At 31.6% G+C, this 27,638-nt stretch overlaps 1 protein-coding gene across 4 annotated transcripts in view; it reads left to right on the top strand.

Moving 5' to 3' along the window:
- Nucleotides 1-9,367, top strand: part of LOC129001122 (sex peptide receptor-like) — a 141,334-nt gene extending 131,967 nt beyond the window's left edge. For 2 of the 4 annotated variants that reach the window (XM_054428314.1, XM_054428312.1), the window contains 7 exons: nucleotides 313-351; nucleotides 1,511-1,695; nucleotides 2,937-3,369; nucleotides 5,190-5,370; nucleotides 6,623-6,913; nucleotides 7,348-7,530; nucleotides 8,188-9,367. In XM_054428314.1, coding sequence (XP_054284289.1) covers nucleotides 3,077-3,369; nucleotides 5,190-5,370; nucleotides 6,623-6,913; nucleotides 7,348-7,530; nucleotides 8,188-8,271 — 1,032 coding nt within the window. In that variant the 5' untranslated portion in view covers nucleotides 313-351; nucleotides 1,511-1,695; nucleotides 2,937-3,076 and the 3' untranslated portion in view covers nucleotides 8,272-9,367. Of the gene's footprint in view, nucleotides 1-312; nucleotides 352-1,507; nucleotides 1,696-2,936; nucleotides 3,370-5,189; nucleotides 5,371-6,622; nucleotides 6,914-7,347; nucleotides 7,531-8,187 lie in introns of all 4 variants that reach the window. The other 2 variants (XM_054428313.1, XM_054428315.1) reach the window with 2 other exon arrangements.
- The last annotated feature ends 18,271 nt before the right edge of the window (nucleotides 9,368-27,638 follow it).

The raw sequence follows: 27,638 nt of genomic DNA, 5'->3' as shown, positions 1-27,638 counted from the left end.
GTCGGTGTGCGCAATTTTGTGGATGATTAAATGTCTGTTTATCAGATAATTACGATTCCAATTTGTTAATCCTTTTATAACATTGATTGTTACCAACCCTACTCCCAACACGGTATATACGTTATTTAATTTTACAATATGTTTGTCATGATATAACTAAAAAACTTAGATTTCTTATGTATAATGGTCTGATTAATATTTATAGTTATGTTATGTTTAATAGCAAAGTAAATACATATTTTTCGTAATCAGGGATGATACGTTGATATAATTAAATAAACCATATTATTTGTATATTTTCTCTTTTCTCAGATGGCGCATAAATGATAAGAAAAATCAATTAAACTAACAGTGAGTATTACATTATCTTATATTAATGTATATAATTTTATACTATCTAACTATTTTATATATATTATACTTATACAATTTACCCATGCAATGAAAATATTTAAATCCATAAAACGTGGTGCAATATGTTGAGATGGTCTACCAACTAATGCCAATATTCTGTGTTAAGTAATAGATCAATCAGTTGTTTGCTATGACACCGCATTGATTATATTTATTATTTAGCTCAATACACTGTACCCTCTGGTGAGATGGCCCTGAACCTATTTTCTTTGCTTCAAATTTTTACATTACATGGAAATTATATTCTTTGTATATTCTATGGTACTCCCTTTCTAAAATGATATTCAAGAAATTTTGACAATAGAATATTGAGAAATCTGTTTTATTCCATTCAAATTTATAAATGCCAATATAATGAAAAATGTAGAGACCAGTTAATATTCTACATTGTCATAGAATATATTGAATAATGTCCCTTATACACAAATTATAAAATATTTTTAATATTTTAGTGTTCTAATACTTCAAATATTTATCAAAACTTAAAAAAAATAGACGCAACGTCTTGATCAACTCCGATAACACAACATAAGTCTTGTCTAATGGACACACCACTTAATTTGATTCATTAACCACCACTTAATTGTATAGTTATATTTACAAATATAACTTTATTATCTTTATAATTTCTATTTTGACGACCTTTCTATTTTAAAACTTATTTCACTTAAAAGATGATCTTTGTATGTTGTCCCATATATTAAACATCATATTTAACGTCCTGCAAAAACTTCCAGTTACTGTATAATGGTTATAAAATAATATTAGCTGCTCAGTTGTTGACAACCATTTAGATTTCAATATCTTATAGTAAAGATCGTATAGTTAATCCTTAGACAATAGATGAACTTAGCTAACATCCCAATATAGCTACAATATACATCAATACAGCTAACATAGCCAATAGATCATTATAGCTGACGGTCAAAATGTTAATTTATTGTACAATTTTGGAAATATTGCTACCAAAATACTATTTAAAACTATTACAATTTTAACTTGTTATCTCCAGACTGCAAACCATGGATGAATGAACTATATATATATATATATATATACTCTTTTAGAGCTTAGGATTTAGTCTTTCTGCCAGCAGGGCGTAGTCATGGAGGGTTTGGATGTGGTGGAGTTTCTCTCACTGACCACGGAAGCAGCTGTCAACCTCAACTTCTCTCTGGAAGACTGGAACCTCACCTCGACCACTGCGTCCTCTAACAGAACCCTGCATTACATAAACGTTACGTCTGAGCTCCCTATAGAATATGCTCAGCCCATGTATGGGTAAGTGTACTGTAGTTATGTCTTGTATACATCCATCATGTTATACATCCTACTTAATTAAGCTAAATAGTGGATTCATTCAAAAGGAATCTAGAGAACTAGGGCAAGTTGGTAGCACCCAAAACTTTAGGATAAAGGCATTCCTTTTGTGGTTTCGGATCCTAGTGCCTGCCACTAATTTTTATCAGTACAGTTTATCCGTGTACTGTACTGGCTCATCCTTTGCTTTACTGGATACGTTCCATGCACGGAATTCTGTAGCCCATATGGATGAGAAAATGCAAAGTAAATGTAAACAGAAAACGGTACTTTCCTGTTAAAGGGAACATTCATTATCATCGATGATTTTTTTCTCGATATATCGATATTAACAAATCGAAACATATCAGCTGACAATTACGAAAAATATTGTTCAGTATCAACAAACATTAATGAAATGAAACTGTTCTAAGATAAATAACCTAACATAACTAACCAAACTTGCTGTAACATTGACAAATTCTGCGTTTATACCTTGCCTTTTATCTTCAAACCCAAAGGGAATTTTTAAATGGTACACCAAGTTTGGTTGGTTATGTTAGGTTAGCTTAGAACAGTTTCATTTCTTAATCCATATGATAGACTATTTTAGCCTAAACAAGATCAGTTAGTTGTTGTCAATTTGTAATGGATCGGAAAACAAAAACATCGATATATCGAGAAAAAAATCATCGATAATAATGAATGTTCCCTTTAACAGGAAAGTACCCAGAAAACATTACCTGATTACTTAGTTCGAGGATAATGTACCACTAAAACATTTCAATATGAAAACTTCCACTACGATTTCCTTCATACATTTTCTGTTTGCGTGAGGTAGGAAGCGGTCAGAAGCGACCAGTCAACGGGCGTTGACCCAATCTCACTGGGCACACTCCTTCATCTAATGTTGTACAGTCAAAAATAGTGAAAACCTTTTTCTACATTCTCCTGGAAAATGCTGAACAGCTGTGATACACAAGTGTAGTAACTAGGAGAAACATCGAGGCTAGAATGGTATTTATAGTAACGAAGGCACCCTCTACCAGTATTGAGAAAATCGCGTCCAAATAACGTTTCCGGGTTATCTGGTTTTAATTGGGGAGAGAGAAACTCGCCTACTAGCCTACTTTATTGGGCTTGAATTTTCGGCAAGGATAAAATACACCTTAGAACCTTACGGTACACACGCAGAAAGATGTATCATACTTGTATCATTACAGCTATGTGATGCCGTTTCTGCTGCTGATCACCATTGTCGCCAACACGCTGATAGTAGTAGTACTGAGTAAGAGGCACATGCGCACCCCCACCAACGCCGTGCTGATGTCTGATAACATACTTGTATCATTACAGCTATGTGATGCCGTTTCTGCTGCTGATCACCATTGTCGCCAACACGCTGATAGTAGTAGTGCTGAGTAAGAGACACATGCGCACCCCCACCAACGCCGTGCTGATGGCGATGGCTCTGTCGGACATGTTCACCCTACTCTTCCCCGCCCCATGGCTCTTCTACATGTACACGTTTGGTAACCACTACAAACCCCTCACCCCTGTTGGTGCCTGCTACGCCTGGGCGTTCATGAACGAAGTCATTCCGGCTTTGTTTCACACTGCTTCCATCTGGCTTACGTTGGCCCTTGCTGTACAAAGGTAAGTAATCTTTCGTGTTATTTATGAATATGACAGATAGTGATAGAGCATAAGTTATGTTTCAAAAACTAACTGTTGGTGAAGCCAGATGCAAATGTGTGTGTGGATATTACAAGAAAAAACTAGAAAAATTGTAAAAAAATATAAGAAGCAGCAATTATAGCTACATTTTATGTTGAGATGCTATATACTTCAAACCGTTTTAGGTACAAGCTATACCCTAATCTTTACGCTAACAATTTGTTATATTCTAAATGAGATATCGATTTTGAGAGAGTTGTAAAGTAAGTGAGATATAATGAAACAAGTTTTAATTAAAATGTCGACCATTCAATTGCAATTAAAGGAGCGCTGTTACCTTTTAAAATTACACCGAATTAGAGATTTAATATTCTAAGTATTTGTATGTAGGTAATCATTGTTATTTCACGATAACCAATTAATTTAAATAAATAGCACGAATCTGTAAAGTTCAACTATTATGAAACAGATACATTTGTGAATCAGAAATGCATTCGGTTCCAAGCCATACACATGCATACTAATTAGATTATTTTGTTAATTAGTTGTTGAGGTACTCTGAATGGGAAGCCTTGAACAGAGAACGTAGCCTCTCTTGTTTCAGAGGGAATTCAATATTCGGATATAAATACATTCACGGGCCAGAGAGTGGGATCAGCAGTGATGTTAATTAGTTTTTGCTGATGGAGGGAAGTTTCTATCGGAACTGGTTGGGATTGATAATCCTCCGCTAATCTCGCCCATTTTGAGTTAACACTTTGTGGATTTAATACGTCCGGATTATATTTAATGGACTACAGCAAAGCACTTTGACCTTTTATCCCTAATTATTATGTAGTTGGCAAGATACAATCTATTACCGATTTATGATTTATGATGGTATATTTGCTTTTTTTAGTTTTTTAGGAGAGGTTATAACATTTTTCCCATTTTATGGTTGTTGAACCACAGAAAAATTGGTTGAGTAGCAGATTATCAGTTTACTATTGTTATTTTCGTATTTTGAAATATACCATAAAGTTTAGTTATACGTTAGTTATAGTTTAGTTATGGTGTGTACAAACTCAGGATGTATATTGTAAACACAATTTTTTTAAATCTAGTTTACATTGAACAACAGAAGGATAGTAGTTTTATAACTCTCTAACTGTACTATTACCTAAGATTTACAAACGAATATCATTTCACGATATATACTACTAGTTATCTATTCTAGTCTAGATGTGAAACTCATGTTTAAAGAATACTAATCGTATAACCACAATAATAACTGGTTGTGGTTACATCTATGAGCTTGATTTAACTTTTTATTAAAAGCTCAACATGGGTAAGAATTTTTAGAATTCAAGGTAGCAACGGACATTTATAAACATACCAGTATAAGAAATTGTATCTTCCAAGCTTAGTTATCTTTAATTGCTTCTTTGCTTCCATACTCTGATTTTTATTTAAACACTTATATGTGTGTCCTTTAATTATATTTTTATAGATAACTGTAGAAGGTTTATGTAGCAGGTGCCCAACCATCAGACACGTGGACAGTCTGGTCTGATAAAACTGGTCCGCAGACAGCCCCACACACGATACGACGTGCCAGACACCATACCGGGCGGTCTGGTCTGGGTCTGGTCTGGTAGTGTGTGAGGGGCTTAAAGTGTACACTAGTTCTAAACTCGTTATATATTCTCTACGTGTCCAAGACAGAATGGTCCATTGTTCTACGTGTGCCACTCTTTACCAGTTCCTAAACTTGTTAGACATTTTCTACATGTCTTACATCGAATGTTTCATTTGTTCAGGTACATCTACGTGTGCCATGCTCCAGTAGCCAGGACGTGGTGCACGATGCCTCGAGTTCTCAAATGTGTCGCTTGGATCGCTGTGCTGGCAACTCTACATCAATTCCCCCGGTTCATTGACAGGGTGTATGAACCCCTCACCATCTCTTGGAGAGGCCAGGATGCTGTGACAGTTTGTAGGGTAAGACATATGCCTATTAACATTGTTAAACATATACAATCATTGTTCCATGGTTGGTGTTGATAGTTTTCAAACTTGTTCTTTTACATTTTGACTTAAACTAACCGATTGTATTAATTTCTGATTCAAAAGTTTTTGTTGGCACATTTTGATAATAAGTTAATCTGTTTGTAGCATGATTATAGTGGAGTTCATATAACCATAAAAACATACGTAGGTAGGTACTTTAGTTTAGGGTAATTAGTATATACAGCTACTCTTAAATAAATAATACATATCACACTAAACCGTAACTATGCTGTACAATACTTAAATTATTAGAAATATTTAATTTTTTGAACATAACGAAATTAAAGTTAATATCCTAAAATGGATATAATATTTAATTTTGTTAAGCTTTGCATGAAAATAAAGATTGTCATTACTAGTTTTACGGATTTTTCAATCAGTCCTTGATATAGTTACTCTTAATTAAACCAAGATAATACAGGAAACCTTTAATAGTAGTTATGCTTAGCTTAACTACTCATATTCCTGGAAATAAAAATCTGAACCTAACAATACAAAGTCCATCTATTAAACCTCAATTTGGTCTAGCTCTGAACTAAAATCCATCCGATATACCTTAACTGTTTTATTACTCACAAATTGTGTGAGTCAGCGCCTCAGTTGTTAGCACCACGAATATATAAATTGGTATAAATACCTGCTTCTGTGTAATCCAATAGCTGCAAAGTCACAAGACTAGTTTCAACTTCATGAAGAAGTCATCTTCAGTTGTGCAGGGGGTTGTCACAATCACTTCATCAAAACGTTGTTGATACACATGTTGTACGACGACCTTCTGATGAAGTGATTGTGACATCCCCTGAAGCCTGAAGGTGATTTCTTCATGAAGTTTAAATTAGTCGCGTGACTTTTCAGCTACTAGATTACACAGAATCAGGTATTTACAGCAATGTTGGAGATATATTCAACGTAATCCGGAGGATAACATAAAAAATGAAAGCCCTATGAACTTTGGCCCTAAGCGGCGATGTCGTGGGTTCGAATCATGGTATCTGCCTCTACCTTTTATCAGCGCAATCCTCATTTGTATTATACCTATATTTGTATTGTACGTTCCAAGTGTAGTTTTTGTTGGCAGGAAAATGCAAAATCCGAAGAGGTCACCAACCTCTTAAAAAAATAATAACATGTTATTTTAATTCATGTTTGACTATTAACAATTCCTCCCAAACTGCTTATCCAGGAGCGTTTCGCCTACTGGGTGGAACACTGGCTGTCCCTGGACGTCTACTTCACCGTATACTTCGGGTTCCGAGTGATCTTCGTACACATGGTCCCCTGCATCTGTCTGGTGGTGCTGAACGTGCTGTTGTTCCGAGCGCTGCGAGACGCCCAGCTCAAGCGGGACAAGTTGCTCAAGGAGAACCGTAAGAGCGAATGTAAGCGTCTGCGAGACTCCAACTGTACCACTCTCATGCTCATCGTCGTAGTCACTGTCTTCTTGTGCACCGAGATACCATTGGCTGTTGTCACGGTGAGTCTGAGGTTGTATTGGTTATGTGATTGATTATATAAATAGTGGAAAGCTAAAGTTGCCTGATAGCCGTCAAGATTTTTAGGTGTACCCAGTGAATAGTGTTTGTCTTTAGAATTGTTTTGGATCACAAATAAGTAATTAACAAAATTGTAAGATAATATGTGTGACTTTTAGCTCATGTTCTCTTAGTTCTTTGCTAATGGCCGAGGCCAATCTTATATGGTGATCGTGTGTAGCAACAACGTGTTTTTACACTTGTATTAGTAAAATGATCAATAACTGTAACCTATGGTCTGTATATAAACATATCTCATAGTATAGCTATTGGAGCTAGGAAATATGCCAACTAATACGGATTTTAATCTTCAGAAGCTTAATAAAAATACACGATCCTATTCAATGATAGTTGTGTAATTCAACCACTTGAACAGGTGCTTCACGTGATATCCAGCAGTATCAAGGAGTTCTTGGACTACCACCTGGCTAATGTCCTGGTCCTATTTACCAACTTCTTCATCATCGTCAGTTACCCGATCAACTTCGCCATCTACTGCGGCATGAGCCGACAGTTCCGAGAGACGTTCAAGGAGTTGTTCATACGAGGAGCTGTTCAGGTACTGTTTAGTTGACACCTTTCAAGGAAGTTTGTAGCACAACTGCAATTTTGTAGTGAGAATCGAAACAGTAGAAGTTTATAAATTTTGTAAAATATGCTATGAACAAATTCTCTCACCAGGTAGTAAGAGGGTTCAAGATAAAAGTTACTTTACTCAAGTGGTTTTAATGACCAATATTGCTAAATAGTAGTCCTTAAAAGCTAACTTGAAGTTCACTGTTTTGATTAACGGTATGACTATATTGACAAGTCCTCATAGTTGACCAAATAAATCACTAACAAAAGCAGATTTGTTCATTCGGCTCAATTTCTCTACTAATATAGTAATGTACTACACCCTATTTACACGTGTGCAAATTTGGATTAACTATGCCCTTTAACAATCAAATGTATAATATCTCTTGAAAGGGGTTCCAAAAAAACTCCAGTCTGTGTGGCTATTACATACCGAGTTGCAACTGTGACTTTTCACAGGTGACAGGACGCAACGGTGGGGCAGTTCCAGGTATTACCTAGTCAACGGTCTCCGGACGTGTACCAACGAGACTGTTTTGTAGTTAAGCAACCGCCATAGCGCTCAGCTAGACAGCAGTAGGGAGAAAAGCTCCAGCACTGTAACTAATACATATTGAGGTGCAACTGTTACTTTTTACAGGTGACACGACGCAACGGTGGTGGCAGTTCCAGGTATTCCCTAGTCAACGGTCCCCGTACGTGTACCAACGAGACTGTTTTGTAGTTAGGCAACCGCCATGGCGCCCGCCCAGGCAGCAGTAGTGAGAAAAGCTCCAGCACTGTGTAACCGTTACATATCGAGGTGCAACTGTGACTTTGTGAGATATTAGTGACAATATGGAAATTTCCCGTGAAGTGATATTAGTGAAAACTCTTAATGAAGCATTTTATTATTTTTTATACTTGTCTCTTAAAACGTGTTTAGTGTTATAGTTTGTTTTGGAACGTGTTTAATAATTTTGGAATTGTTAAGTGTTTATGACAATATTTCTTAAACATAGTATATCCAAGGATACTGTAGTATGTTTCTTTCAAGATTCAACCAATAACATTTGTGTATTTCATTTCCAGAAAATAGTCCAGTTTTATTTGTTTCTAGTTTTATAACCATGTAGTTTTGGTTTAGTAAAATTTATTAACATCTTTAAACGTAATTATATGAATTTAATTATACTGTTAAACTTATTGTCTTACAACTTGGTTTGACTTATGCATTTAATGTCACTTTGATAATATTATTCTGTAGTTTGTAAAGTTTCAAGCTTTGTTTGCTTCAACTGATGGAACAAAGGTTACTAGAACACAATTGTCTCCTATTTTCCCAAACAAATATACCTAATGCTTGTACTTTTGATTTCGGTGTAAATATTGACTTTTGTACATAGGAGCGGTACTCTTAGGTATTGAAAGACTGTTAAATTTCAAATACCTCAGCAAATATGTAACGAAATGATATTAAAAGACAAACTACTAGATGTAATGTGTCTGTTCTACTCGGTTGCTCTAGTTTAGCGTCACCTTCAACCCACCATGCTTAGTCCCAGTGATGGGTTGGGTGGGTTGTATCTGAGCCCCGTAGACAACCCCCCCTCGCCATCGCAACCCCCCCCCAACCGTCGCACCCTCCAACCTTCCAAAGCACCATTCCTCAACTAATCGCACCCTATCCTCGTCCTTCAACGCTCTGTATAGTCATGCTCGCTACGCTTCTGATGTTTATATTTTAATATGAGTGTTTATATTGTTGGAAATGTAATAAGTCTAGGCGTTTGTTGTAAATTGTTCTATCGTAACGTTATTTTAGCCATTACTCTTTAAAATAAAACTATTAAATTCAATGTGTTTCTTTTTCCTTGAATGTCTTAGTTCTCAATTTTTACCAATCTAAATAAATTACCATTTAAAGGTTGGGACGCTAGAAAGTATGTAACCTAAAGAAATAAACAACTAAAAAGTCCTTAATTTACAAGAGAGTTTTATGAAACAGATTTAGCAATGACTTTAGATACTGTATGACAGTTACATTTGCACTGTAGTGTAATAATAGAAGTAATTAAAATAGAAACTAAGAGTTCAAATCAATTACCTTAAATAGAAATTTAAGTTTTTACAATACTAAGAAATTTATCATTTTATTCACCTGAAAGAACAAAAATATATACGTCTAATAACACTTGTGATAATATATTTACTTATATATATATTTACCGTCTTGTGAGTCAACAGTATAAGTTTAAATATATACAAGTATTATTAGACGTATGTATATTTTTATTCAGGTAATTTAATAACAGGTACGATGCTGATCAAGAAGTTCTTCATATTATTCAAGACTCCCACCATTGACTATTGGATACTGAAGTATCAGTCAAAGTTGTATTAATCATAGCTCCCACGTAAAGTCAATCAAGAACTTACATTCTTTGACTTAAAAATATTGTTAGTTTTAATTTAATATTTTCATTTCAATATCATTATTCAATTGTACATTGTACATTGAATGTCGTCAATAGTCTTACCTAGTAAATAAATTTGTTATAGGAATAATTACTTTTAAAATTACAATTTATACAATTAATAGAAATAAAGACAAAATAAGCTAATTGAAGGTGTAAAGCAAATTTCTCCTAGTCATTTTTTAAGGTTTTAGCGAATTTCCCTATAGGGAAGTAGCTATTACCGTAGGTATCACGGTAAGACCTAGACCCGGGACCGATTTACTTTTTCATTTTGATGTCCCCAGAGGCCAAAAACACCATTCGTTCAAATTTATATATATATATATATATATATATATATATATATATATATATATATATATATATATATACGTCCGTGAACGCGATAACTTGAGTAATTTTTGTCCGATTTTGATGAAATTTAGTTTAAAGGTGAAAAGTGGGATAAACTTGAATGAGTTCGCGAACCAGCACGATCGGACCATGGGAATGGTGCTTTACGGGGGGTTTTATGGGGTAAAAATTGGTTTTTCTCACTTTTGACCCTCAAAACACAAAATTTCCCGATTTTTCTTTAAATATTTTTAAAGAGCTTAAAAAAACAAATAATTTAGTATATAAAAGTATTTTTGTTCGATTATTAGTAACGGGGAAAATAAAAAAAAATGTAAATTTAAAATTCCCATGTTATTCTTATGGAGAATATTGTCAAATAATGTAGTTTGCCTGTTTATGGATATATTTTGATCAAAATTGGCAAATTTATTTATTTTGTACTAAGCTATCAATATTTTACTCAAAAACACACTTTATTAGTTTCCTTGTAGCAGCAAACCTAGGTACTCGTTAAACCTAATGTCATTAAAATATATTTAACTGAAAATCAATTCAGACAAATGGAAATTCGCTTAGTCGGCAGGTTTGCTGCGGTGGGGGTATTTTTTTCATTTGATGCTGCCGGTTGTTTCTAAATTATTTGAAAGAAAACGCAAAATCTTCTTCCGGCAGAGGTTTCTTTTTTATTGGAAACGAAGATATGTTTGCGACTATTTTCTCTTAGGGCTTCCCCTCTTGTAGTATAACATAACTGTGCGTTATCCGGTATACCTACTTTCTTTAGCAATGAGAGCCGTTGCGAAAATGTATTGGACAAAGACAGTTTTTTTCTTCAAAATTGTAAAAATTAATTTAACAATGTCATAATTTTTCAGTTTACACAAAAATCGGTGCACAATAAATACAATATAAAAAAAAAATATGATTACACTCAATAAAGACTCTGTCAATGTATGTAACGGTTGATTGCAACTGTTTCAAAGGATAAGTTATTAGTGACAATTACGTAATGGGGAATCCACTGGTCTAGAGTAGTATTGAGAGGATATAAACAACTCTGGGCTCCTGCGGCTAGTTGGTCATTAGAGTAACTGGGCTGGACCAGACGATTACATTACAGTATCGGGAGTTTTCAAGTGCAATAAAATATCGTCTCCATTCCATAACAAAGAACTGGTTACTTGCTAACGAAATAAATGCTCTAAGCCTCTATTAATTTGGAAGAGTGAGGATACTGTAAATTAAAAACGATGTTTGTACAAAATGTTGTAAATAATATAAATTTATCTGCTAAAGAAAATAAAGTTACACCTATACAAAATGGTAAAAATTACCACAATTTCCTATGATTTGCAAAAGTATTTATTCTCTTTGAGTATCTTATCAGTAATAACGAAAGTTTAGTCAACTGAGTTGTAGCTCGTGTTTGATGATTAGATGCACATTAGGAAGGGGTTTTAAAAATTAAGGACAATTCCTAGTGAGCTAAATAAAAACGTTAACTTGTGGTTGAAGTGTATTAACTATCTTAAACTAACGAAGCATAAACAATGTTTCATATTTATGAAGTTTGATAAATAAGTGTTGAATTACATAGTGAATCAAATTCTAGCAAAGTTAATAATTAAGAATCAAATATGTATATTGTCTTTGAACCATTAACAGATGGCTCTGTCTAATAGAAGATTTACGTTAGATAGTGGCAAGACCAAGTTTTCAACGTTTTTATTAGAACAATAAATTGTGAAATATTCCCACTTAGTAAAAACAAAGATATAAATAATGAGCTAAAACATACATTTAGCTCACACTTTTCCCAATACATAGTTCGTAGTTAGAAAATAAATATTTTATACCTATAGGACTGTGACCGCTTTAGAACGATAGTGTTTATTAATAGGCCTACTATTTATAAATATTAGTAAAAGACAAACTTATACAAAAGAATGGTATTGATCTAAATCTTGAAGCTTAAAATAATATAAAACCTGTGTTAATATTTCCACCTTCCTTAATGAGGATCTGATGTCATGATAAGCCAACCTCTCACTATTCCTACTTCAGCTTACGTTACTCTAAGTAATATTATAATTGAATCTGGATTTGTTCAAGAAGATTGTGTATAATATCACATTTTGTTAGCACCGGGAGCTTGTATGGAAAAGAACACAAGTAGGCTTAAAAAGTATAACTTTATTTAGTGATTTGTGATTTTTTTATGAACCAAAGGTAGGCTATATAAAATAGAAAAAGCTATGTTGAAGTACTACTATTACTTAGAAAATAGACAACATACTTATATGTATGTTAAAGAGATCCTGAGTAGTTATACATCTGAAGGCCAAAACATGAAACAAGATTTGAAAATATTTGTTTATGGTTGTAAACTGGATCTATTCGTTCTAGACATTATATTGTAATCTGTATATCTTAGACTTGAAGGAAACCCAAAGGACATGATGGGAAAGAAAGTAAGGGTTTTGGTTTAATTACTTTCTATGGAAAGAAATGTCAGAAGTTTTACTTTTAAGATCTAATAAAGTTTTCTTGAACTCATATTCTATCACGTAACTGAACCTTACTGAAGAAATTTATAACACTTTACTCAACAACATAGAATAAGTTTTGTTTCATTTTCGAGTTGTTCTCAGTATATTTCATGCTTTGTAAAGAACCTGGGAGTACAGTGTTTTTCATTTAACTTTCGAGTAGAGAAATAACTAAATATAAATGTTCTTACCCTTAGAGCTGTTTTTTAATTGGGCACAAACAAAGGTTGAAAACAAACAACAGCAACAACATGCTCCTAACTAGAAATAAGTTAGTGTATGTATTTTTTTCTTCTTTGAATAAAACAAATTCAGGGTAATCGTGTAATTGTGAGGGATGTAAAGTTTTTCTAAGTGAGTCCGTACAGTATTTTATGCGTGCTTTATAAAATAAAATATTTATTTATGAGAGCATCGAATTTATGATACTTTCAACATGATGTTGAGTTGTTTTTAATGAGTTATAAACGTCAAACAACATCAATAAGAACATTATTTAACTTCGCTATTTCGCCAATGGTGGTTCAATGGTGGTGGTGGCAACTATTTTAAAAATAGTTTACTTTTCAAGCAAAGGATATTTTTTGCAGTCATTTCAGACAACATATGTTTTCCTCGCGTGTCTGAAAGTGCCTCTTACATGAGCACGCGAGTCTTCAACTTTAGCTTATCTTTGTGCATATTTTTGGCATAGAGAGTTTATTTGCATTTAATACGACATGAATTAATCAATTGTATATCAAATATCTTTTTTATAAACCCGAACAGAAAGTCTTTATTTTTGAAGAAATATTATTTTTTTAAAGTAATTGATTCCCAAGCTCTAATCTAGAGCAAAGGAAAAGCCATCAGCTGATTTTCCCTTTCCTTTGATGAGTTCTCGGTTTGCCCACTACAGTCGTTAGTGTTTGTTACAGATTATTTCTATTATCGAATTTAAATTGAATTCAAAATTGAATTTAGCTTTTTTATTGTTCTACAACACAAAATGTGAACAGAAATACACATTAGCTACAAATGAAGAACAATGCATATGCTGTGTCTAGGCTTGTAGTGCGTGTTTACTGCACAATGAATATAAACTTAAAGTTGAACTTCTAATTTTACCTTGTTATGTGGGTCTACTATATCCTTTACACTGTCCATTTTATTAGTTGAACATTGGTTTAATAAACGAATTGACTAAAATTAATTTTAGCAGGAAATATAATAGTTTTGATTTTATTGAAATCTGTTATTCTGTATATGAGTAGGTGTCGTGATGAAAAGTAACGTTCATAAATTAGTGATTTTCCGGTGCTTGCTTCAGTTATCCTCGTCCTCAGATTTTCCAAGCATGTGAAAATAACTTTAACACGCTTGACTTCGTCTCTCACGTGAAATATGGTTGTTCCAGTATGGGGCTTTGCCTCACACATAAAATTTGAGTACACAACAGAAATAGCCACTTTTGGTAGTAGTAATGAAATATGATATTTAAAAAAAATTGTATTATAAGATTTATTAGATCATAAACATTTATGAAGTTAAGGTCATGTATGTATTGAACTTCAAATAATAAATTCTATATTTTGTTTAGTTTTTAGCATTGATGAAAACATCAAACTTAATCTATCAATAACTATTGCGTACAGAAATAGAATAAAGAGGAAATCTAAGATTTCAGCATTTGAAAAATTGATAAAAGTATTCATCAACACGTTGTATTTTAAATCACACGTTTCATATATTATTCAAGTATCAAATTGCCATTTATTAAAAATGGGACTCATAGTCGAGTAAACACAAAATGATTAAAACACTGTAATTAGAAGCTTTCGTTTTAGTTTGGAATATAGAGCCGCCTTGAAATCGTTTAGTGTAACAACACTTGGAAATATTTCTACCTAAGTTGGAGCGGAACGTTTGAGTCCCAGAAGTACTCTTAACCTAACAAAGACCCCACGTCCTAGACTGGAGAGGCTTTTGTAATTGAGGCTTGCTTGTGCTCTCGTTCTTGTTTTACTCTAAAATATAAGGTTGGAATGTTACTTTAAAACTGTTCGTTAAATCTAACCCGGTTTACGATTTCAAATAAATAATAGAAATACAATGTCCCTTTAATTCATATGAGTAGTAAAATATACTGACTGGTTTTTGTAGGTGGAAAATTCTGCATTCATATTTAAAAACAAGCTAAGCATGTTAATTTTTACTAAATTTCATAGTAAAAATGTCAACTAAAACAGATGTGCAAAATTACCCTACGAATGTTATCACAAACTCAAATAGCAATATGTAACCTTTGCAAGCGAAAATCCGAGTTGATATTGCCAATAATATTACCGCTTAGTTGGAGCTATGTTGCTCTAGAAGTATTATTGTCGTCGTTACACTTTATTTTTACTACAACGTTTGCATAATCCATTAGATTTTGTTTTTATGTTTATGCACAGCTAAGCTTTTATTGATATGGGTCATAATGGTCGTAAAATAAAGTGCAAATACAAGTTTACTATGATGATAGTGAGGTCAACCCGTGGAAATAAAGTGTTTGTAAAGGTTTTGTGACTAAGGTCATATAAATTGTAAAGTAGACTAAATATAATTTAATACGCCATTATGAGTATTGGAATGAAACGTTTTTTCAAGTAGTAAACACTTTATTTCTTTAGAATAGACATCAATTATCAATTATTTGAGATGGGGACGCTACCCAGGTGCGTATGTTAACCCAAATATGAGTGAAGGGTGAGTGTAGAATTGAGTGAGATGATCTGTGTAGTGTAGCCTTGTTACTGACTAAGATTAGCTGGTTTACCAGTGAGGATCATTTATGAAGATCCCAATGATGAGGAACAGCTGGTTTTGAACCACTGAATTTGAAGCTACAAAATATTTTGTCTGAGTAAAATGTATTTTTCTGATTTGTATCCTAAATGTATGCCTTAGCATTTCTTATATTAGAAGATGATAGGCGAATGACATTTTAATTGAAATATACATATTTAAATATAAAATAATATGAAAGCTCATGAGAAAATAAAACGTTACAAAAGTTACTTATAGATATTTTAATAAAAGTGATATGTTTTAGTGAGAAGAATAGTTTTCTACCATTTGCATTGTGTTAAGATACATTCATGTAAATAGTTGAAGATATATCATTCCGTTGAATTATTCAAATAATATTCGCAACTTCTCTTAAGCCTTTCATTCTCCTTCTAGCACAGTATTGTGATTACTTTTAGGTTGTTTATGGCCAAACATATATTTTATAAAATGTTACACAAGTAACACGTAATGTTTCCAAGTAATATTAATAATAAGGTTTCGTATATTATTTATCAAGGTGTAGGATGATGTTTTGCTTTCAAAGAATTGTTAGTAAAATAAATCAATTCATTCGTACTGTTTATCACTAAATTTCCATGTGAGGAGAGTAATACAAGATCTCATAAAAAGGGTTTTTATTAAAACAATAAATAAAAAAAAAAACACGTTCTACAGGTTGACAAACAAAATAAGAAAACTGCTGTTTAAAATGTATTAATTTTCTTTAAGTCTAAGTGAGTTACATGTTATATTTCATTTAACTCATCATACAATTTTGATCAGTTGGTAATACAAATTTTTATATTACCTTTGTGTTTTTTACTTAATATTCGCTATACACTCCATGTTTACTTTTGTTTACTTTAAGACATTTTTTATTGCTTTTGATTTATCTTGGACATAAGGTACATGACACAAAATGTGTTATTTGTGGCAAATTAAACTTGAATGTATTTAATATTAACGTTAGCAAAGTATTTTTCATACTGTATACAAGGTGAGGCAGACCACACGTACGCATACTTTTACGGTAGTATGTTTTCACATAGAAACGTGAAATAAAATTATTCCCCCCTAAATCACATACGAAAAATCCATATAAAATACTTATAACGTGATCCATGCATAGGGTGTTCCCGAAATAGAGGTATCGGGTTCTAATCTAATAATTTCCCTATGTCAACCTATATCTTTTACAATTTTAGAAGGGGAAACATTTTGGTGAAAACATAACACAATTATCTCAATTAGTTTCAAAATGACAGCCATTTTTTGTAATTTTCCTCGTATTTGCGTAATACCCTGTATATTCGAAAACGCTAAATATTTTTCCGTTGTGATTAAAAGTTTGTAATCCTGGTAAACACAGATTTACAATAATGTGTTACATGTAATAATTATCAAACTTATAATTTTTACCAATATGTAATTTCTTTTTTATGTTGGTAGCCCTGTAAAAAAAAATAAATGGCAACATATCAAATAGCAATAATTTAAGCGTCTTTTTAATATGAACAGCTTTCCAATTTACACCTAGTGTCTATTTCTTTTAGTATTTGAGTAATAAACCAAAAACAAAGTTTTCCCATAATAAATGCATGTTAATTTTTAAAGCATAAACAAAAAAATACTAAAAATACTAACAAACTGAATAGACAATACAGTTTTTTTTTATTAGTTGTCTAGAAGATGTCTTGTGCACTAGTAATTCTACTACAACTGACATTCTTCATATAAATGTTAGCTTGAAAATGCCCTTCTAATGACAGTTCTCACTCTTCTCCATATCTCAATCAGTTTCTCCCTAAGTACAGTCGGAGGATATAAAAGTGTCCAAGTAGATGTTTTATCACACCGCGTGTCCCCGACTACTCGTTCTGCAGTTTATTGCCCGCTTTTGTTCAGTTCCGGTCACAATAGAAGACAAGGCTGCAAATAAACCACAGCTGCAGCTAAAGTTCCGATAATTGCACTTCTTGAAAGCCTCTGAAAGTTTCTTCACTAAGCTGCACTTTGAAAGCTTAATGAAAGGATGAGGCCTAAGTTTTTTTTCAAAGTCAGATCGTTTACGAAGTTATTGGTTCTTAACGTTAATTAATAAATACTAAAAACTAAATTACCTAGTTCAATTTAAGATTTAACGCTTTAAACAGAAAATGCCTTTATGAACCAATCGATAAAAATTAATAATACGTTTACATGTTAAGTGAAAAAGCCATGTAGGAAATGATCTGTAAGGTATCATGGTAAAAAAATAGTCCCGGAACCGATTTAAATGTTTGTTTTGATGTCCTAAGAGGGGAAAACACATTTTTTCACATTCTTATTCGAACGCAGTAAATAAAGTATAATTTTGATCCAAATTTGATTAAATTTGGCAGGAATGGCTAGATAGACTTTAATGAGTTTGTAAACCAGTGGTATCAGGTAACGGGAACAGGATGTTATGGGCCTTTGAAACCTTTCTAATAATAACTTTTTTATTTACGAGCAAATCATAAAAACGCCTCATTTTCATCAAACCGTTACTGTATTAAGTATATAGATGTATCAATCGATACTATAGTATTAACATAGAACATGGGGTTTCCTTGTTTTAGGGAAAATATGACAAATTAAAGGAAGTATTTTAGTCAAAATAAAATAAGGAATAAACGGATACCGCAATCTGACAAACCTTTTCTCATTAGCTTGTCAACAACCTTTATCATGGGTAGCGGTGGGAGTAAATATGATATTTTAAAGGTAAAATAACAATTTAGCAATAACAGTTGAACCGTAACTTTTACAGCAATAGAGTGGAACTGTTTTGTCTAGAACTGTTAGGTCCACAACATACTAATTTTAATGAAAACTGTGTTTCTTTCAAAAATTCGTTTTATTGTTATTTTATGGGTTTTTTGGGAAAATAACATAATTTATATTAACTTTTGAACACAAATGTTTACTAAAATGGGAGTTTAACTATCTTGTTCAACATTTAAAGAACCTACATTAATAAATAACTAAATATAAATTTAGCATAGAAATTTCACTAATAGGCTCAGTAGCTAGAAAGTGCTTATGGTAAAAAACTTATAAATATTTTGTCATAAACTAAAGTAATTGATTCATAATAATAATATGATACGGTGTTATATAATGGTTATAAGAGCTAATCAATATCTCAATGTGCTCAATATCTTAACACGGTTGTAGTCGTTTGGCCTGGTCAGTTAGTGACCAAGTCACCCCGGGAGTTGGGAAACTGGAATATATTTTAGATTACAACAATCTGCCATTGTCACTGTATTGTTTCTTATTTAATAATAAGCATGACCATTCTTACATTTTCTTTATCCAAGTAAATGGTTATAGTTACACATAAATTGTCAAGTGATATCTCGAGTTAGTGAATTCAACGTATAATACATGATTAGGAAGAATGCTCCATCGGAGCTTTGCAATTAGTTACATCATTTAAAAATATCTTTGCTCACCAATATATCGTATAAAAGTGCAATGTTTGATCAGTAGGAAACTTTCTAGTGGTTTTGTGAATAAAATACTTATACATTGGAACCCAAAAAGGGGTATTTTAGGGGCAGATGATTTGTTAAAGCCACTTTTAATAGAAAATTAATTTTAGATATTTTATAAAAAAAAGATTATTAGTGTTAACCAGAGGACACTGGTTAGGATATCTTAACCTAGTACGATATAGCAGTCATCTGAAAAAAACATCGAAAATACGTTTATGTGGGTTTTCTCAGGCGGATGATAATGTGAATTGTAAAAATACTTTCCCTTATCACTTTAAGGGTTTGCTGCGGGAAAAGTGATTTCAGAAATAATCACATCCTTTGTGCGGTTTAACAAATCAAATCAAATCAAATCAAATCATCTTTATTCATTTTTTGTATTTACATGAATACATTGAATAGAGTCAAATCTTACAACTAATGTAGTTAATTAAAATATGATGGTTGTTACAAATACAACTGTTTTTATGTTGTTGTATGACAATGACACTAATACAATTTTTTATATTTTACATTCCTTGAATTAAAAAAATCTATACTTGAAAAGAAAGGATGAGTCAATAGGTATTCTTTAAGGCGGGTTTTGAAACTGTTATATTTTTCTTCACAAAGAATATTCTTAGGCAGATTATAAAGAAATTTAGTACCGATAAAGGTTGTTTTATTTTCAAAAATCTGTAATTTAAGTGGTTCTAGATATCTTTTTTTCTCAAGTTGTATGTATGTGATTTTTGACTGTATTTTTGTGTGTTAAATTTTTTTACATGTAAAATGGTTTCAAATATATATAGGTCATAGGCCGTCATGATACCTAATTTAAAAAAATATGGTTTTGTAGATTTTCTATTTTTTATATTAAAGATAATTCGTAATGCTTTCTTTTGCTGTTTCAGAATTTTTTTAAGGTTTTTATTGCTAGTCCCGCCATATATAGCAATACCATAAGCCATATGCGAGTTGACCAGAGCAAAATAGATTGATTTGAGAGTATCAATATTGCAAACATGAGACATTTGTCTCAAAGCATCTTTTACACACACCTTTTACTTGGTGTGACAATTTAGTGCAGGACCAACGCCCAAGTGGAATGTTTTGAGGGCTGCTTAAACGTGAGAAAAGCTTAGTATTGTCTTTTTTATTTCACCTGCCATCGGCCTCATTTAAAAATTATGGGGCATTCGAAATAGCTTTGAATTAAAAATGGGCTATCAGTAAAATATAAAACAAAAAGTACACTTTTATAATAAAAAAATCTGAGTTTTACTCCTGATGAAAAAAGTGACCAAATATCACCACTTTTCCTTGAAATGTTATGATGGGGTACCTATACCAATAACTAAGCTTGTATGTAAATAAATTCTCGGTGTTTGTCTAAATGTGTTCATTGAAAATTTTTCCGGGATTCTCACTTAGTAAAGCATCCAATTTAAACATACTGATAGTTTATTTTAGCTAACTAGTCCTTCATTTGGACATTTATTATTCAGTTTACACGAAATAATTTAATTTTACTGAAATATATGTAAATACTTAGCTGAAGCTACTTTTAATATGAATAAAAAATATCATCAAACATGATATTTTGTCAAACATTGTTTATATGACAATAGAATAATAATAGAGTTTTTGTTTTGTACCAGAACAAAACTTAAAGAAGGAGGCTATTAAATGAAAGGCACTTAATAATGTATTTGATTAATTAGAAAATAGTATTAATATTAATACTTATTAGTATTAATGCATAACTAACTGACTTATGCATTATTTATTTTCCCTCTAGTGGAAAATAAATGCAAGAGGTAAAATATTGAAGTTAATAATGACAATTCCACTACTGCTAATAACTGGAAAGAGACTGGGGAAAAATGTAATTATAAACTTAATTGAACACATTCTAATAATAGATACCAGAGGCTACGATACAAATATAGACATTAAATCATTGCGAACTGGAACAATGTTTTTTGTCATAGGGATAAATACGTTGAAATTCGAAAACGTAATTATGACTGATTATAACAATTACGTTATTATATCATTAGGGTCACAAGTTTGAGGATACTATTTTCGTCAACTAAGAAATTTCTAATATTTTTTTAATGTCTTTTCAGTTAAAATACATATTGGAGTAATAAACTTAATCATGATAGATAAAATCATTTTTAAATAACTAACTGAATGTTAAGCCAATTTAATAGAATAAATCAAGTTTGTAAGGGTGATGGTGATATAGCTTTGATGTGGCTTAGCCAACATCCACAGGAGGTTCCTTGGTGGTGACCAACCCTCAAAGCGTCTACATATTCTATTGAGTTGTAACTGAGTCACTTGGGAGGCCAGTTACCACTAAATTAACCGCTGGCAACAGGTTACCTACACATAGTTGTGTAAAATATTATATTTAATTTCTTTGGATCAGCTGTCTAACATTTTGAAATATTTAATTAGGCAGTTCAAGCTTGTTTACATTGAAATGTCAAAGAAAATGTAAACATTATGATTGTTCTCTTTGCAGCCATGGAGAACAACCAATATTTACTTTTAAAATCCTCACCTCAGAACTTTTCAAGCCAAAGGGGCAAAGCCCACGGTCAGTTTCGAAGTGTGAATATCCTTTCACCATTCTTGGTGTGGTAGTTATATTTATATAACATTTAAGCCTAGTTGATTTAGTAGTTTTTGCAGTAGTAATGCACATACAGAGAGACACTATTTGATTTTTATATAATAGGAGGCCTATACTAGGTAAAACCCAAACATTTTATTTTAGAGCTTTGCGCAGAAAAAGGTGCGAGCTATGGATTGAATTGATTCAGTTTGGGAAGAGTGTTGGGTTTTCTATTGCTTTTAGGTTCATCTCTGAAACTTTAAAGGTCTTGTACCTTTGGAACCAATTTACACTGCACTCGCTTGATTTATTTCGTAAAAACAGTGTCAAAGTCATATTTACATATCCCTATTTAAGTGGTTCAGTTTTTAATGACTTTTAGTTGTTTCCCATATGTACATTATTTATTGGGATTCAGAGATTAGGGATACTAAATAAAATACAAATAATGGCTATTATACTGTTATAGTTGTAACTATTGTTGGTAATTAAGTACTGGTTTTCTTTTCAGTTATAAATTCAATTCCCTTTTCCATAACAATTTCCATACGTTAAAAGTCTGTAACAATGAAAAAAGGGTGAGGAAATAAAATCAATGTCGAGATTCTTTTATTCTACTTTACACTCAAAATAATATCTTTATAAAGACAAAACAATTTTTGACGAAGCAATTTACTTTGGCATTTTTTGTTAGCAAGAGTTTGACAATTTACAAAGCTTTTTCTGAAATATCTTCAAATACAATCAATACCCGATATTCAAGTAGTTTGTGACACACAAAACACATTCCGGCGAGCAAGATAATTTGATAAATTACATAACCGATATCAGCTCCGATTCCATCAATAAGTTCCGTTTTAACAGTACTGTTGCCTTGTGAATCATTCAATTTGTGGTTATTGGCAGATCTCATTCAACCCTTGTTCCCCACAAAAACATTGTTTAATTAAATCAACACTCGAGTTGCGGTTTTGATACAGGCTGCATTTCTAAAACACAATTAGTATTAATACAACACCAAAGAGATTGATTTGGTTTTTCATACTGTTACGTACTTGGTGCTGTTGTTTGTTTGTCAATTTGGTTTTTAAAACTTAGTTTTCCACTTTTTTTTCAAACGCTTTGCTTTATTGTTGAAATACTAATATCAACATATTAGTACAACACAAACATCAACATATTAGTAGTATCAGGGTCCAGTACAATACCAGCCTTCAGATTAAAAGGCGAGGTTTTTTACAACACCAATTCCAAAATAAATCTTGTAAATTGTACGGCCCAGACCTTTCGGAAAGGATCTTGATATGGTCCAAATAAAATTCCAAGTAGACGGAAACAAAATCACAGGTCATTAAATGCCTTTGGTAATTAAAACCCTTGATTGACTATATTTTAGAGGCTACTAAACCACCGTCATAAATGTCACTCATAGATAGCAGGCGGGATCTCTACTATGACAAGTTATGTGTGCTGAGTGTACAAACATATCAACTCCTTAAAAAAAAGTTGATTTGGAGTAACACATAGTCTACATCACAACAATTAAGAGAAATCTTCCATCTTCAAACATCTGGCAAAACTAATTATATTTATCCTTATTCAGTTATGTTTGTTAATCTTTTTTTAAGCAAGGTGTAAAAGGACTCATGTAATTCAGATTATAAGTTATATTAAATATTTGTCAAGTAAATATTTGTTTTGAATATATTTTAAAACAAAAATATAATTTTATAAGCTTGTATAAACAATGGAAATAATCTCGATAAACATGGTAACAGATAAATTTAATTTTTATCATATTATGCTTGTAGTAAATTATTTCTAATAAAAAACACGAATTTCTTTCAACTCTCTCTCATTATGATTAAATTGAACATTTTAACATTACAGCGTTGTATTATATACGAATGAACTTAATGAGTTATTCATTGGATAAACAACTGTATGAGCAGTGCAGCGGATGTTTTGCCCTGAATTATTTGAATTATCTATTATCTAATTAACAAAACTTGCATTTGTTTAAAAATAACAATATCGCACATAATAGATTTTTTGACCTTTATTTAAATTAATTTTTAATATTAACTAATAGTATTGAATTTAATTCATTTTTTATACCAGTATATCAAACGTATATATTTTTTCCAGTCAGAAAAGAATCACTACTGTACTGTAATTAGTTTTAAAGACTAATTATTTCAGTTATTTTTAGTTATTAAATTATTTATATTATATACTTAAAAAATGATTAATAACAATTAAACATTAAATAGATAAAGTGTATAGACAAACGTTGAATAAAGGTTTGATACAAAAGAAACCAAAATATTATGGGAAAAGAGTGATAATAAACGGGAACAAAACTTTTTACACAATTTGTGAGTAGTCATATTTATATTTAGTCCCTAATTTAGTTTGTGATTGTGAAAGTTTCAGCCAATTTCTTATATAGGGTATAAGTTATTATAATTTTATCATTTCATACAAAACTATTAACTTTGAACTAAAACATACTTTATTGCCCTTCCTGTAGTAGCAAACTTAAGCACTCGTTACAACTAATTTGATTTAAATTGGGAATCAATCTGACATTTTAAAGGATATATTTACGTAATAACCAAATCCGGCAAATGTAAAATCGACTAGTTTGCAGGTTTCTTTTGGTGGTGTATTTTATTGCTAGGCTGGAACGGTGTAGCGAAGAAAACCGTTAGGCACTCATACAAAATGTGTTCTTACTACTATGGTTTGCTAGTCCCGCGCTCAACCATTTTGGTCTAAGTAAACACATAACTTCTAGACTAATACCTTATACACCAAACACCTAATAGCCAAATAGCCTTACCTTATACACTAACTTCTGCTACATTCATTTCTGAACAGGCAATATAAATGCTTTCCAGTATAGCTTGAACTCAGGATTTTCATAAGTTTTTAATTAAGCTCCTCATGTATATAAGTAAGACATATCTTTGTCGAGAGCTAAAAATTAAAATAATTATACAGAAGATTTAAAATATAAAATATTGTACAAGGAAAGAATATAAAACAAAATATTAGACTGGGCTATGATTGACTGGATATGAAGTTTTGTCTTATTTATTTATCTTACAACGATGCCTTAAACAGCATATGCCAATTAAATTTCAGCATTAAGCATTCAAAATAAAGTTTAAAAAAATTATCAAAATACAATATAAATATAACTGGGGGGAAATGTAGGTCTTCAAGGGTGGAAGTCTTCAAACAATTTAACTTAAAATAAAGGGGAAAACTAGCCAATGCACACAAAATATATTTTGAAGTTAAGGCACTCATCATTATTTTGACATGTGTTACCTTGAAAAAAACTTAAAGCCATAAGGCTGAAAAAATATCAGGGTAAGTAATTTTTTAAACATATTTCGTAACATATTTAATTCCAGAATACTCCCTACCTTGTCTTTTAATTAAATTTTATTAGTTTTTGCCTAAAATAAACTAGTAAAGAAAATTAAAATAACACTATAGGTACAACTATTTATCTATTTAATACGTTACACGGTTGATCCATATACTAAATTTAACGATCAATATGGTAACGATTTCTTATCATGTGTATTATACATAGGATAAAAATCCTTTTGAAACCTCATGGCCCTTTGTAGGAATTGAGGCTATTTCACGTAATGCTCTGCTATTTACGATATGAGATGTGATCCATAAGTGGGACGTTAGTAAAATTCCTGGGTCATACTTTGTACTCAAAAAGCTCAAAAAATTTTAAAATAGTATGAAGATCTATATTTATAAAATGGATTGCCTATTCTTCTATTCGGTTTACCCTCTTAATACTACTAAATACCCAGAATTTAAAATGATTAAATATTTAAAATGACAAAACCCGTATTGCTTAGGTTTACAAGCTTTCTTCATGTCTTTTTGTCAAGTTACAATACAAGCTGTATAATATAAAATGTATAATAAATGTTAATCACAGTAATTGTCAGATAATTTAAGACGAAAACGACAAGATTAAATAAGTACATCTAAATATATAGCCTAAGTAATTGCAAACATTTTTATCATATTATTTTAATGTGAAACATTTTTCGACATACTTAGCCCGTGAAGAAGGACCAAAAGTGCATTTATTAGAAATATTTGAGCTACCTATTGTCTAACTACCTGTGCGACATACTTGATCTGTACAAATATATAAAATAGTCATTCAAAATATCAATTGGATACATTTTATTTAAATTTTGTTGATAAATTACTTTGTAGAGTCAAGTTTTTGTTTCTGGTTTGAAAAGGCCACATAGTCAGCCTCAGTATTGAATGGACAGCCTGACAAAGAGTTCGAAGTTGATTAAAATAACGGTTGAGTGGTTTAAACAATACAATATGTTGTAATTTAGTCGTATTTAGTACTTAAGGCGTTGTTTGTATGATACATAAGAACTTCAAAAGACTTAACTCTAAAAAAACACTGCCCCAAGAACACGTTTTGGAGCTGTAGTTTAGAATGGCACACTGTTTACTGAGAAGTGCACTTCTAAATTTAAAGTTGAAAGTGTAAATACGAATTGTAAAAATACTGGTCTAGGACATATTTTCATATTGAAACTAGTTATACTTTACTAAAATATGATGTGTATATGAAAGATCCTGAGAGCCTGTGAGAAGAATTCCTACTATAAACCTTACTAATAACATAAACAGGTCAAGAGTGGGTTTCTCGTTGTTCTTAAATATAAAAATAAAAATAAGATTTGTAACACCATAACTGAAAATATACGCCAACAAAATATTTACAAATTGATTTATAAATATATGCACAGTGAAGTAGTAGATAAATGGAATATTTTACTAATACATTGACGAGGAATATATTTTGATACAAAACGAGAAGTCAATTATTATGAATTATCCCCATTATGTTTTGGAAATATCCAGTGCGATGGTACAGAATCGAAAAAAATCAACCCCCTACCCTTATCAAGGACCCTTATCAAGTATTTACTTTAATCTCATTGATATCTATGTACAATGTTTAGATAAAAACTCAGTTTTGGGCAACTAATACGTATTTTTACGAATCATACAGTAAATCAACACATTTGAAACAAGAAACACAAAAATATATGCAATAAATTGATATTTAGACTACGTAATGCTCCTGGCTAACTATGGGTAGTGAAAAATTATATCAAAAATTTTCTCCATGCCTGTGACAATTTGAAGCCAGGAAAGTTATAAACATGTAACTTCAGGTGTTGGCTCTCTCCATATCAAATTATCTTTTGTTGACGTCTGCACTTGGAATTAAATTACTTTCTTGGAACTATGCCATGATGAGCAAAATGCTGGTTGATATGCTTGTAAATCATAGTGTCACATTTATAATAGAACGTTTAATAACTTGGTTTTTGGATAGATAGTAAGTATAAAATAAGCTATGTCGATTCCAAGATTTTTATACCAAACGATAAATATAATTAAACAGTTATACTGTGTATTTTTATAAACCTTTAATGGTTCTTGAACATGCATTTATTTTTCAAATTGCAGGTTTAGCGTTTGAAGTAGTATTATTTTTCCTAGAAGTTAAGTATAAATTTAATTTATACTTATACTATTGTGGTTACTGGGATATTCGTATCACGCGCGTTCCAAGCATTATCCAATGCGCATATTATCCATTAGTTATCTATTGTAGTATACAATTGTTAATTGTACGGATCTAGTAATATATTTGATTAAATCCTCGGCAAATCATTGTGTAAAAAAAGTTAAATTAAAAAAAATTATACGAATGTTTA

The sequence above is a fragment of the Macrosteles quadrilineatus genome, unplaced genomic scaffold (assembly GCF_028750875.1).
Source record: "Macrosteles quadrilineatus isolate MER2022 unplaced genomic scaffold, UCM_ALF_1.0 Scaffold_8__2_contigs__length_117827958, whole genome shotgun sequence".
Lineage (NCBI taxonomy): Eukaryota > Metazoa > Arthropoda > Insecta > Hemiptera > Cicadellidae > Macrosteles > Macrosteles quadrilineatus.
This window is presented reverse-complemented; position numbering and strand designations above follow the sequence as displayed.